At 37.4% G+C, this 14,653-nt stretch overlaps 3 protein-coding genes across 3 annotated transcripts in view; all 3 read left to right on the top strand.

Moving 5' to 3' along the window:
* Positions 1 to 3,333, top strand: part of LOC134793497 (E3 ubiquitin-protein ligase Ufd4) — a 76,854-nt gene extending 73,521 nt beyond the window's left edge. The window contains exons 45-46 of the mRNA XM_063765079.1: positions 203 to 382; positions 921 to 3,333. Of these exons, the coding sequence (XP_063621149.1) occupies positions 203 to 382; positions 921 to 1,058 (318 nt within the window). The 3' untranslated portion in view covers positions 1,059 to 3,333. The remainder of the gene's footprint in view (positions 1 to 202; positions 383 to 920) is intronic.
* Positions 3,334 to 8,339: 5,006 nt separating this feature from the next.
* LOC134805006 (histidine-rich glycoprotein-like) lies at positions 8,340 to 9,260 on the top strand. Its single transcript, XM_063778326.1, has one exon. The coding sequence runs from the start codon at positions 8,377 to 8,379 to the stop codon at positions 9,112 to 9,114; it is 738 nt and encodes a 245-aa protein (XP_063634396.1). The 5' UTR covers positions 8,340 to 8,376; the 3' UTR covers positions 9,115 to 9,260.
* Positions 9,261 to 13,011: 3,751 nt separating this feature from the next.
* LOC134804894 (histidine-rich glycoprotein-like) lies at positions 13,012 to 14,293 on the top strand. The gene has a single exon (XM_063778245.1). It carries the CDS (start codon positions 13,205 to 13,207, stop codon positions 14,024 to 14,026), a length of 822 nt encoding a protein of 273 aa, XP_063634315.1. The 5' UTR covers positions 13,012 to 13,204; the 3' UTR covers positions 14,027 to 14,293.
* Positions 14,294 to 14,653: the final 360 nt, after the last annotated feature.

The raw sequence follows: 14,653 nt of genomic DNA, 5'->3' as shown, positions 1-14,653 counted from the left end.
TAGTATTGGCCTTGATGCCTGATTTACATTTTAAATAAATAAATATTTGAGGAAATAAAGGTGGAATGTGTTTATTTTTGTTTTTCAGTTGGACAATAAATGTTCAACAGTAATGTACTTATACAAACGTTAGCTACGTAAGGTCAAATTTGTAATTTAACCCTTTTAGATTAATGAAACTAACAATATCCCATTTCCACAGTACACGGAACCGAAGCTGGGCTATACCCGCGACTCGCCCGGCTTCCTCCGGCTCGTGGACGTGCTGGTGGAGATGTCGTGGCGCGAGCGCAAGGCCTTCCTACAGTTTGCCACGGGCTGCAGCAGCCTGCCGCCCGGCGGGCTGGCCAACTTACACCCGCGCCTCACTGTCGTCAGAAAGGTACGACACAAGCAGTTCAATTATGCTTAATTACGGTCCGGCCATGATATTGCGAAGCTGCGGCACGTGACTATACGTGGTAGTGACGCGGTTGGTGATATCAGCTGTCTCAAAAAGTTGGTGCCGCCAGGCAGTTAACTTGTTGGCCAGTGATAAACAAAAATCTTGTGCTAAATAAATATGCTTAAGCCAATCGCATTGTAAAAACTAAATCATCTAGTTTGAAGCCGATTCCCTGCGTGTAGCTGTAGACTGGTTTGTCTTTCAATGATATTTCTGTTTATCGTTATCAATCTCGTGTTAAAGATAAATATAGTTTATTATTCAAGTAGGCATATTACAATGCGCTTATGAACGTCAAATAAAGCTACACCGGCTCGAATCCTACACCTCTGCCTCGAGAAGATTTAAATCCCCCTCAATTGGAGGAGGGTATCCTATTATGGGACCGGCAACAAACTCGGCGGCAACAATCTTTTCAAAACATTACATCTGTTGTTTCTCATATCTCTGTACTAAACCCTCGTTATTTCCGCAGGTGGACGCAGGCGACGGCTCATATCCCTCAGTGAACACATGCGTGCACTACCTGAAGCTGCCCGAGTACTCCTGCAAAGAGGTGCTACGCGAGCGCCTGCTCGCCGCCACCAACGAGCGCGGCTTCCATCTCAACTAGGCGTCTCATGGCGACCCAGCGAGTTCCTAATGTCTGTAAGCCGTTAGTAGAAAATAATTATATTACACCTTGTACTCTAATAGGCACGTCTATACAGACCGAGCTGCTTCGTGTGGTAAAATCCTCGTGAGGCGGATCGTTCTCTGATGCCTATTGAGGATTGGCGCTTCCACGACTCACAACGCATCAACGCGATTGAATGATCTCAACTTATGGTGTAATAAGTTACTTGGCTGCTTGCTACTGACATAATTGACTTGACAGTTTTATTAATTTGTACCCTTGGTAAAATAAATATTCGAATTACAATGGGTATGCGAATATTTTCGATTTACTATCAATCGTATATGGACTCGTATATTAACACCTACGAACACGGAATTGAACTCTAACGCAATATAATAACGGCTGAGCCGCAAACAGCCAATAGCGGATGAAGAAGTGTGATAAGAAGAGTTATTATTGGCTAAAATATTTATCTACGCTGCGCTGGTTTATGTACCACTTTACAGTCTTTACGAGCAGGTGCAGTCGACGTCTAAAATATGTATACATTTAACGCCTTGTTACAATATAATAAGATGCAAAAATGTTAACATATAACTTGAATGCCCACAAGTATACCGACAGTTCACCATGATCTCAACCAATATGAGTACTCGGCCTAGTCTATAGTCTAATCTTACACATAGCTCAAAAAGACTTGTGTTATGGTATGACATTAGATAATGCTATAAGACACTTTGTTTGTATTATTTGAATATAATTTACTGTGTTGTACATATCACCAGCGTATCGTGAGTAACTAGGCGGACGATATGTATGCGAAGATTTTTTGTCTATTTGCGGCATATTTAGTTAGATATTTTTTAATTTTTTTGTTAGATTTAAAATGTACTTGTAAAGACAAATTGGAGTTCTCTCACAAAAAATGCTTAGATAGGTAAATATATTCACGCTGCTTCGAAGCGTAATCAATAACCTTTTTTTCACCAATACTTTTTGTCGTTTTGTAATACGTGTTACTATTCATTTGTATACTTGGGTCGGCGATATCAAAGGAAGACGATTTTTGTATGTTATCTAATACTATAAACTGTTTGTGTAACATTTTAGACGTACAAACTATTGTACCGTCGTTTTAAGGTAGTATTCAGATTTACAGACATTTTAGACATGTCGTTTTTATATAAATGTTAATGAGAACCATTATATTTATACCGTAACGTGGTAATCTCATTACATCCACGCTCAGTTAATACTATCTAATTCTGAATACCACTTTAGTTTATAATCTGGGTAGGAGTAATGTAATCTCGATGAAGATTTGTTACCGTGGGCAATTATATATATATATATATATATATAAAGTACACCACTATCGCTGGGTCGGGATTATTCAATTTATTTACATAGTGTCTTGATTTGTGCTCTAAGTTTTTGCTGCTATTATTATTGTAAGATTTGATTAAAAATATAAAATAAGAGAGGCTTCTGTTTTGTTAGTGAACGAGTACTTTTGACTAGATCTCTGTGATGTTTATATTCATATAGTTGAAAATGACCAGATTTGTACTTTTTGGGTGCCCTAATCATGGATTCACTCGTAATTGAATATTTTATAGTTGAAATTAGTAAAACATATAAAAGCACGACATATGTGCTATTTGCAGTCACCTTTAAAACGTATGATTCGCTTGACAAAAGGAATGTGAAAATCTACGAATAACTTGCATCTATAAATGTTTGAACTTTCATATATTGTATGATAATTGAAAAATTTGGTTCCCTGAAAAAACACCATTTTGTCAAGTGATAGTACTTACTGATGCCTACGCCTTAGCTAATGTATCTAAATTTTAAAGTATGCATCGCGTATGGTGCTTCCATAACTGTCTTATGTATATCGAATTCTGTACTAAATAATCTTGTATCGAATAACAAACATAACTATCGCTTATGTTCAATGTATACTAATCATGATTAGCAAATTCACACGAAAATACACTTTGGTAAATGTAAAAAGTGAAACCAAGAAAGATATATAAATTCAGGGTGTAAAACACTATATACTAATACTATTTTAGCTATGTTCCTTTTATTAAGTAGTCAACTAAAAGTTGATATTGTGATGTATGAAATATTTTACGAATTAAAAGATATTTAGTTTATCATAATTAGGCGATTAGATTAAAATTTATTAACATTACAGCAACATGTAGCGCTCGGATCATATTTGTTGTTGAGGATTGTGTCAATAAATTAAGCAAGAATTTGAAGCATTTTTACTTGTATCCCCGAGAATTACCTTATATTATTGTGGCTTTCGTTGTTCATGTTACCTGTCTGTTAAACAGTGAAATCTATGTCCTACCTTATCTCGTGACAAAGGCCAGAACAGTCGAAACGATTTTCGTTGTACACGGTGTGGCGCTCAGTACGGTACGGAGCAAACGAAGGTCAACCTTAAGAGCTACCGATTTTGCCCTTATATCACGATACCCTGTATAGGCCAATTCGAACGTACATTTGATATCAAAATATTCAACATTATATCTAAATGATGTGATTAAGTTGTCTTTCGAGCGTGCATTTCACTCGTAATTTTCCGTGCACGTATTGGCGCAAACGAGACGAACGGGGGATTGATAACAAAAATACATATTTTAGATGTCAAAATGTAGGTTCAAGCCTCCCAGTCAAGTAGGGTTGCCACCTTTTTTTTGGTGGAATATAGTATTTTGCAGAATAAGGCATCAAAAATATAGTACTTTTAGATAAAATACTAAACATGAGTGTAATATACGTTTAATCGGAAATATAGTATTTTAGCGTACTATATATTTTTCCAAAAGTATATAGTACAGAACTACAGAGAGACAAAATATAGTACAATACTATATATCAAGGCAGAGGCGACCACAGCCATGCGGCACTTCAAACATTTATATTAGAAATTTAATAAGATAAATGCAATTATCGTTGAAACATCAAATTAACTAAAAGTTGAGCCTACTTAGCCGGAAATTATTGAAAATCGTATGCGTTTTGTTGCAATTTCTGTGTAGCTCTTAATTTTTTTTTGAAATTATCAATCACTCCGGATATGGGTTAAAGGTTAAATAGGTTCTCGTCGTAAGTCTTTTATACACTTGCAATAGTTAACCTTACCGCAATGAATTAAGGTATATTTTAATTATAGTTTTACGCAATAGGCCTGATGACAAATTTTGAAATCCTTTTATTATTGTCGGTACACTTGTATTGGTTCCGAAAAACACAATATTTCAGCTATACTCATAAGATTTAACATAAATAATTGCATTTTATTATAGCTAGTTTAAAACTCGCGCGAAAACGACATTTGTGACGTCATCATTTAGTTGGTGGTAGGGTGGTAGACATTGTTAACATACTTACAGTTACGAATTTCCCTTGAATCCGAATGATATTGTTAATTCAGCACCATATATTACGATTAGGGATGATAAATACATTACAAAAATTTATCACAATAACTCATTTTACACAAAAACTCTCACACGGTTGCAATTTAAGATGAATTATTTAGATACATGTAAATTTTGAGTGAAAATCACCGAGCGCCGGTTTTACTTTTTAATTTTTTCTAGTTACGACAGCCAACATGGCAATGATAGTTCCATTCAGCCAAATAATTAAAAAAGTTTGTTGGTGAAATATCGTATTATTTAGCGTTTTATTTAGATAATAACAAATAGATATCTCCTTTATATCGTGTAATAATATTTTTTGGACGTAATAAATGTTTAGTGGCGAAATAACATATTTTTTGCACCTTCGAACTCTTTGGTGAGAACGTATGGATTTCGGTCAATGAGGTTGTCTATGTTGCTCTAAGAAATATGTTATGGATTGATGACGTCACTGTTTAAAACGCTTCTGATTGGCGTTTCAGTAATAAAGGCCGATTGGAGAATTTTGCAGTTTTATTTTATTGAACATATTAATAATCCTTCAGTTTATACTGAGATTGGGCCATTTTTTAGAATCATATTAACATATATGTTTCTTTGAAACCATTATTTCCGTAATTCTTTGTTACTTGCAACAGGCCTATTGTAGGTAGGTATGGGGTGGATAGTGTGTAGCGTTCAAAATAATAACGAAAAAACGAGAAGAACATTTAATGTAGTAAATGAAGCAAGTTGTTGTATGGAGACCCATGCATTAATTTCTCAGTCGATGAAATTTAGCTTGATTATTGTATAGTATGAGCCGAGACTAACATTATAAATATCCAAAAAAAAAATACTCCTAAGTTAGGTAAAAACACAAATCTGATTATATATTGAACCGAGTAATTCCTCAGTCCAAAATTATTTTACAAAATAAGTTATTTGTATCAGTATGTGATACTAGAAAAAAATCTAAAAGTTTTGTCAAACATGAGAATATATTTTTATGATACTTCCTTTTTTTGCCGCTCATTTTCATCGGAAAATTACTCTGTCATTTTTTTCTTCTTATATGATCTTAGAATATAATTTGGCGCAGTGGGTAAAAAAATCCAAAAAAAATGCGTATCGAAATGTATGTATTATAGAACTATTAAAAACTGAGAGTGGAAAATTTTTAGATTTTCATTTTGTAGGTATAAAACGGCAATAAAATGGCATTCCAGTGAAAAAATTAGACTGAGCAATTTTCCGGTCCAAGACACGCCAAAAAATTTTATTTTATTATTACTGGTATTTCTGCTGGGATATTTTTTTGATATTTCATATATTGTTGCAATACGTTACATGAATATGTCTGGTGAAGAAAGTTTGAACGGAGCATTTTTCCGTAAAAAGATATTAACGATTTAAGACTTTAGGTATTTACTTTAATTCTATTATTATTATTCTTTGGAAATTTATACAATACTTTTTATTTATTGATACTTTATCATACTGTAAAGTTTTTTCTGGCTGAGGAATTACTGCGGGGTCCACTACCTTTATTTACTACACTAATTGGTACTGGTGCTAATGAGGATTTTTATAGGAAAGTACGGAACTGATCGGAACTCTTTTTTATGTCAGACATGAATGGGGCTGAAAGACTGAAATACAAAAGCTCAAGTTAGACACATGAAAAATGTTCGCTGCCGTGTGTAGGTAGCGAATATTTTTATGATGATTTAATATAATAAAGCCTATACAGTGAAACCTGGTTAATTGGCACCTGGATAAATGGAAAACCTCAATAATTGCAACCAAAGGTCCGGTCCCGGTCCCTTGAGACCAAAAGGCCTCTATAATTGAAATTTTGGAACCTCTATAATTGCAATTTAGATTTTAGTGCTTTTCGTAATTTTGCCTCTGTAATTGACCACATCGCAACTAAGACCTCTATAATTGACACTGTGCTAAAGAAATCCGTTATTTTTGCTCTTCTTTTTACCTCTATTATTGAAACGAGTCTTACTTATTACCTCTGTAATTGAAATAATGTAGTTGTAGACAGCAGAAACAACATTTTAATAGCAATGATCATTTTATTTATATCTGCACCCAGAATTCAATTTATTTATTGGGTATCTATCACAGCCTGTAGTAGGTGAAATAGTTTTGATTGAATCAAAAACAAAGTATGCTTTTTACATTCTAATAAAACTTTCTTCTTTCTTCAAGGGAATTTTTTAAAACCCAAATGATAAGAAAATAAAGTAGTAATTATTAATTAATGTAGTGTAAAAGTGCAAGTATAGACAGAAGCAATATTTAGACCAGAAACCCAGAACGTAAGCGTGTAAATCTACTTTTAATGGTTATTTGCACCCTACATAAAAGAAATTTGTCAGAACGAAACCTCTATTAATGAAAACCTCTATAATTGACACAACGATTTTTTGAACCTCGTTAATTGACACGACCTGCTTAAATGAAAAACCTGGTTAATTGACAAAAAATGGCCGGTCCCTTGAGATTGCAATTATCCAGGTTCCACTGTATATAGAGTCTGTTCGGAAAGAGAACAGACGTGGAATGTAAGGGAGCCCATACATTCTACGAACTCTTCTCTTTCCGCACAGACCTCTAAAGGTAGGTACTTAATTACCTTTATAAACGGATCTGCGGGATTGCCTCATACTTTTTACTTATAATATTACATATAAATAAACAAACAAACAATGATAATTTGTGACGTTCCACGAGAAAAGGTACCTTATGGCGTTCGGGTATCGTCTTGGGTCGTCCCATTCGTTTTTCGTCACGTTCTTAAATTAGTCCTAAGTATTCTGCTTTCGTCACTCATTCTACATTCGTCACAATCGTCGGTGGCTTTCAATGTAGAATGAGTGACGAAAGCAGAATAGGACTAATTTAAGAACGTGACGAAAAACGAATGGGACGACCCAAGACGATATCGGCGTTCGGCCCTTACGTCACGTATAGTTGAATCATCGAGAGCGTGGAATTGCATATGTAGTAGTATTGTTTGTTTACAGGCATTCTATATTTGAATTTTCTATTTTCTTGTACTATCAGCGTACAACCACTACAAATGCAATTCCATCTTCTCGATAATTCAACTATACTAGCACCGCATTAGTATTGTAGCGTCGTTAATAACTAAACTATATAGATAGGTACTTACCATCATTTTCGATCAAATAAATCCAATGCATAACAATTTCCAATTGTTCCAGACGGCGAAATATTTATTTTTCCATTTAGTTGCTTTTAGGACAGAGGGAGGCACGGAGACGTCGGAGACACTCTTGAAATGTACATCACTTTTAGCTCGATTAATAGATAAGCAATGAGCCACTTTCAGAACATGCGAAATTAAAAATCATAATATATTCACAATTAAAGCTACGTACATACCTAACCCACACTTGAAAACCTTACCTTACTTGACCACAAATAGCAAATTTGATACAAAACATTATCTCTCGCAAATACCTACGAATTCCACAGTTCAAAATTTCTTTCTGATATTTATTTATTTACCTAGTCTGATAATACATAATACACACATTAGTCTTATTTTACATTATATTGTCAGACATAAACAGAAAAAAGAAACTTGCTATTTGAGAGTTAGTATCCTTTCGAACGGACTTTTACGATACTCACCCATTATTGAAATAACTAAGTTTTTGCGTTGAGACACCGGGTCCCAGCACTGCGCAATGCTCCCGCTGCCGTAGGCTGCAACAACCAAGCGCAACCTTGGTGTTTTACACAATTTTCATACAATGCTAAATAATTGAAATCATTAGTATAAAACCTTCCAGCAACGGAAGCAGTGTATCAGTCAACAGTGTTCCTGTGATCAGTGCAGTATGAGGGGCTTACTAGTGTGTTGTGTGGCGGCGGCGGCGCTGGCACTGGTCAGCGGCCGCGAGCTGAGCCGCGACAGGCGCGCCGCCGACCTGGAGGAGGCCGCCTCCCACCACGGCGGCAAGTGGGACAAAGGCGGCGGCCACGAGCACCACGCGCACCACCACCACGACCACGGCGAGAAGGGACACAAGGGCTACAAGGGCCACCACCATCACGAGCACGGCAAGAAAGGCCACCACCACCACGAGGGACACAAGGGACACCACGACGAGCACGGCGGACACAAGAAACACCATCACCACGACGACGGCCACCATCATGAACATCACCACGGCGAGAAGGGCCACAAGGGCCACGGTCATCACGAGGAAGGCCACTACCACAAGGGACACTCCACTAAAGGCCACCACGGAGTCCACAAGCATGACGAGTTCAAGAAGGAGAAGCACTTCCACGATCACCATGGCGAGAAGGGCCACCACGAGCACCACGGAGGGCACCACGAGGAACACGGCCACAAGAAGGGAGGAGAATTCCACAAGGGACACAAGCACGGCGGTCACCACGAGCACCACCACGGCAAGAAGGGACACCATGAGAAGGGAGGACATCACCACGACCACAAGGGACACCATGATGAGGGCGGCCACCACGAGCACCATCACCATCATCATGATCATGGCAAGAAGGGCGGTCACGAGGACCACAAACACTGGGGACACAAGAAGGGACACTAATCAATCAAAAGACTGCTTATATTTCTATGGATGCCAATTAGTTAAGCCTTACTTGTTTAGGTTTACGTTGTTGAGTTTTTGTTTGTACAGTTTAGGTGATTTTATTAAAGAAATTATATGTTAAAGAAACATCTTCATTACAATGACCTTCGCCTATTGTCCTGCACGGAATAATCGCACGTTTGATTGGTAGTGAAAAACATCAATTTCACGTTTCATTTCAACAACAAACGTTACATAAAACAGTTGGCGGTGGAGGTTGGCAACGGCCGCTGGCGAGATAAACTCACGTTGAGAAACTAGAGCGGTGCCCGAGATTGGCCTACATTTTCGTGGCCAACGAATTAGTCGTGGTTGCAATGAACCGTTTCCTATAGAAAACACTTGCAGCCCTAATGCAATTGATAACGGATTTTCTTCTCAGCCATCGGACTGAGAAAAGTGTAGATAAATCTTGCTCGTGTCGCAGGCACTGCCGTCTGTTCGCTGCAGCGATCATGTAGATAAAGTTTTATTTGAAAAGGAGAAATTGTTAAAAAGTCTGTGACTCTACAGACATATCGAATTCTGTTCGAATAAAAAAGGTGAAATGTGTGAGAGGATAAGTTTGAGAAAATATATGCGTTTTAAGGGATGTTATTGCCAAGTCGGGCTGAAGGGTGGATCGGGGCGCGGTGAGCGGTTTGGGGGAATACCCGTGTAAATAGGTACAATATACGTATATCTCAGGTTATAAGTAGTCCCCGTCGCCTTTCTTATAAATTTATACTAATTATTAAAGGTATTTTTTTTGTTTGTAGAATTCTTCCTTTCAGTTACTTATAACTCACTTCTAACGTGAGAAATGTCTCTCGTACTTACCTACCTAGTTAATGAAATGTAAAGCGAGTTTCCGTAATAACAACATCCGATTATTTTTAAACAGAAAATAATAGAAATGTTAAGCCTCCCGGATCCCGTAAATTACAAAATTACTTTGTGTCTTCATTCGTCGACGAAATACATTTAAAATATTATTTTTGGTTAAAGTGGTATAACGCTACCCGTACCCGGGCTTCGTGGTTTAATAATGCTCGGTGAATTATGTTCCACGAAATAATAGGTATGTAAATTATGTAAACGTAAGGTGTCATCAGTGGAACAAATGGTTAGACCTCTCTTACCTCAATTAAAATTCGAGCGGTGACCTGCGAGGGCCCAGAGAGCCCGGCTACATCAATTATTTCTTTTCTATTTAATTAGCTAACATGGCCAGGTAATTATATCAAGTAGGTGTGCCATTGTGTTCTTTGTTTTCACTTATCTCTATTATTCGCTCTGTTCAGAGGCTTTTTAAAGCTTGTCTATAAATTATATAGGATTAGTATTGCCTCTGGTTTGAGTACTTTGAATCAATAAGAGTCTAAGTAATTTTGATAGTAGACTTGATTTTCAGGTTATAAATGTTTGAGCAACTTAAACGGATTAGAATTAGAATTTAGACTAAGTTTGTTATAATTTTGGGGCTAGGTACGAAAAGAACGACATTTAAGGATTTTCTTAAATCTCTAATTCAAAAACCTAATTGAATTAGAACAATAAAATTTGCCATGGGATCAGATTGATTTTGATATTACTGGACTGAAAATAATTAATTTTGCTAAGGATCAGAACCTGAAAAGAGTCTTAGGTAATTAGAACAAAAACAAAATGCAGTCACTTTACTGGCACCTATAGGAGGGAATTTGCTTAGGGCTGATTTAGACGGCGCGCGAACTCGCATGCAATTTTAGTTACATTGCGGACTGTTGGTTACGCCCAATTCAACCGACCGATCAAAACCCGCAATGGTATGAAACTCGCATGCGAGTTCTCGCATCGTCTAAATCAGCCCGTATAATAATTTTTATACCGATAATACCGACCTAAATGTAAATAAGGTATACATCTCCTCCCTTTATATATAGCAAGCAATTGTATTAAATCCTCATTTACGTGCTATATTACATTACGTTAGATATATGAACTGATGTATATTATCAGTCACCAGTAGGTACGCCAGTTACATTTCACAGGTACAGAGTACGTACTCCTGAAATAGGAATTGGACAGAATGAGTACTCGTAATGAAGGCGTACGTCTGGTCTGAGAGGCGACTCGCAGCGACCGTACCTTTAACTATTTATAATTAAGCAAATTTTCTTAACAGCTTAATTAATTAAATAATTTCGCAAGATAATCAGGCTTAAAAGGGGGTGAAGTTTTGTAAACAGGGGGAACATGGGTGTTGCAAATGTTTAGTTAGCTATAGGATAGCTGCCTATGTAAAATACATTAAAGTAAAGTAATACCTAAACACTTTATTGCACGAAATAAGGATAAGTTACAGCAGATATTATAATTATGTAATTGAAAGTACAAAGGCGAACGTATCCCCATGAGGGATCTCTTCCAGCTATCCTCAAAAAGTAATTAAAAACGATACCTAAAGTAATCTTACATTATTACATGTTATAAAATGTATGTAAATAAATACATGAATAAATAAAATACATATCAATACATATAAAATTACAATTAATGCTTCGTCTGAGTCATAGTTTTATAATTTAGCTTTTAGTGACCCCACTGTCTGGTACTGCCAAAGGAGAAGATAGCGCACCCAAGTAACACACAAGCAGGATAGTTAAAAAATAGAGTAAAATTATCATCTTATTCAAATTAAGATTGCATAAATTTTGTATATAAAATTTATGCAATCTTAATTTGAATAAGATGATAATTTTACTCTATTATCCTGCTTGTGTGTTGCTTGGGCAGCGTGTTCAAGAGCTTGACTGTATCCAATCAAAAATAATTGTTATTAAATGTAATTATTTTCTTCCGATCGATATACCTACCTAATTACCTATATATAATAGTCATGGAACTCTTAATAAAAGTATGCTAACAAATGCTCCTTTTTCGGTGTATTAAAATTTTACCTTAACTTTAGAATTAACTACCACTCTTATCGGTAGCAATTCTGTGGGGTTACTAGACGATGTGGTAGATTAGTGTGTGTTATTGTTATTATTTTTGTTTGAATGTAAATTCAATCATTTGTTGTGAATAAAATGTAAATTCAATGTTGACGTGTAAAAGTGCTGTTGTGGCCTATTTGCTTAATTAATGTTAAACTTTATTTTTAAGTACAGTACGTCCAACGCTATCGGTCGTTTCGCATACAAACACAAAAAAATCACATTTTGTTTTTTATTATTTCATACTAAAACTCTAGCTTGTGACATCTGTCTGTCGCCGACAAGTAGGTCGGGCGTTTATATAAGGTACCTGTATGCTCGAGTTTGACCTTCCTCTAATCGGTTAAAGTTAAAGGCACGTCATAATAGTAAATACCAATACACTTACGATTTATAAACTTTAAAAGTTGCAAAATCGTACATATAAAGTAACAATATTCCCGAGGTGTATTTACTTGTTTACATATAGAACAGTATTTGTTTCAGTCGGGGCGAGAACATCGCCGACCCAAATTGAAGTTCGCCGTGATGCTCTCGAAGCTCCGACAGATATTCTGTTCGCTTCAGCTGAGCCAACAGTTTTGCAATAATGTTCAATTAATCTGAAATAGCAGAGTGGCCGTTCAATGAAACCAAATCGGTTAGATATGATTAAAATTGCTCTGCTAATAATACTCAAATGGCTTTTCAATATATTTAAATTAATTGTTAATCTCATCTCACTTCTAAGTTAGGCGAGCATATCGTTCATAATCATTATGAAACAAAAGCTCTAAAAGTATTAAAATCTGATTGAAAATAATTCGTTATTTAATAGGTACGCAATTAATACTGTTAAACCTTCAAATCTAATTAGGGTTCTTTGGCCGTCTTGGGTGACTTGAGGATTGATTAGATATTCGGTAAACAGTGGGCAATATTTGGGGATTGTGCTTGATGCAATAACTATAGTTAGCGCGCGAAGCCAGTCGCGACGCGTCGGTTACCGCAGCTTACACAACTCCTGATATAAAACTGCTGCACCATCATCGAGACGACAATTTAACAAGGAGATTGAACCCAACACCCGCATTAGCTCACGCCGCATCATGAGGCCGCTCGTCTCCTGTACACTCGCCTTGATATTGATTCTTGCAGTTGTCGACGCCCGCCGGCTGCCTTCTTCCAAATCCCGGCGGTTCGACTCGGACAAGGCCTCCTCGGATAAGGCCTCCTCGGACAAGGCCTCAGCAGAGACCACCGACCAGCAGCCCGCGGCATCTGGACATAAAAAGGACCATCACCACAACCACGATCATAAAAAGGGAGGCGGCAAGGAACACCATGCCGAGCACCACAACGACCACGGCGAGAAAGGCTACAAGGGATACAAGGGCCATCATCACCACGAGGAAGGTAAAAAAGGGCACCACGACAAGGAACACCACAAGGGGGAGTACGACGATCACGGAGGACACGATAAAAAGCACCACCACGAGGACGGACACTACGACGAGTACCACAAGGGTGACAAGGGCGAGAAGGGACACAAGTACGCCGAAAAAGGACACTACAACAAGGGCCACTCGACCAAGGGCCATCACGAAGTACACAAGCTTGACGAGTTCAAGAAGGACAAACACTTCTTCGACGAGGAAGGTGATTCCGGTCACGAAGAAAAACATGGCGGTTTCCACGAGGAGCACGGACACAAGAAGGGAGGGCATTTCAAGAAGGGACATCATCACGGAGGGCATCACGAGCACGAGCATGGAGAGAAGGGCCACCACGAGAAGGGAGGCCATCACAAGGAGCACAAGGGCCACAAGGAGGCCGCCGGCCACGACGAACATTATCGTCATCATCACGATCACGCGCACAAAGGAGGACACGAACACCACAAGAAATACGGCTACAAGAAAGGTCACTGATGACATTAGGAACAATAGTTTACTTATGGTTTGCAATGTTCCAGGTGCGATCGCATTTGTCTTCGTTACGATACTCGTAAATTATTCGCCAAAAAAAATATTTATTTATTAGTTAAGTACTTTAAAATGACTATAGTTATTTAAGAGTCTAGACATTAGTTTGTAATACTAATACATAATTTGAGGCTCGAATCGTAAAAGTGGGTCGTTAAAAAGCAATTTTGATGTCGCCCCTCGATAAATAGTTGCGGCTCGTGGCACCACTTAAAGGCGAGGTCATATATTATAGGGATCTAAATTTTCAATGATAATCGATGTACTTACATTATTGTATCAATGTCGCTAAGGATGAGCGTATGTACTTCCCTTAATAGTGCCTATTCAATTCGCCGAATCAGCCACAACACAGCTCTACAGCTTTTTTATTTTTTTATGTATCCTGAAGAAAGAGATGCAACACGAATATTTGGGCAAAAACGGCGAAGCGAGTAGGCTCGTTAACAGGACATGTAGTACCTAATCGTATCTGAGCGGTCATACTCGAGCCTCAATTTAGTACTTATGAAAACACAATGACCCGCTTTCATTGTCTCTAGAAATCCGGTAAGTAAATTACTAAGATATTTT

The sequence above is a fragment of the Cydia splendana genome, chromosome 1 (assembly GCF_910591565.1).
Source record: "Cydia splendana chromosome 1, ilCydSple1.2, whole genome shotgun sequence".
Classification (NCBI taxonomy): Eukaryota; Metazoa; Arthropoda; class Insecta; order Lepidoptera; family Tortricidae; genus Cydia; species Cydia splendana.
The sequence above is the reverse complement of the archived record's forward strand: the minus strand, read 5'-3'. Positions and strand labels throughout refer to the sequence as shown.

Coding starts and splice junctions, on each gene's coding strand:
- LOC134804894 (XM_063778245.1), top strand. CDS start 13,205: ATGAGGCCGCTCGTCTCCTGTACACTCGCCTTGATATTGATTCTTGCA.
- LOC134805006 (XM_063778326.1), top strand. CDS start 8,377: ATGAGGGGCTTACTAGTGTGTTGTGTGGCGGCGGCGGCGCTGGCACTG.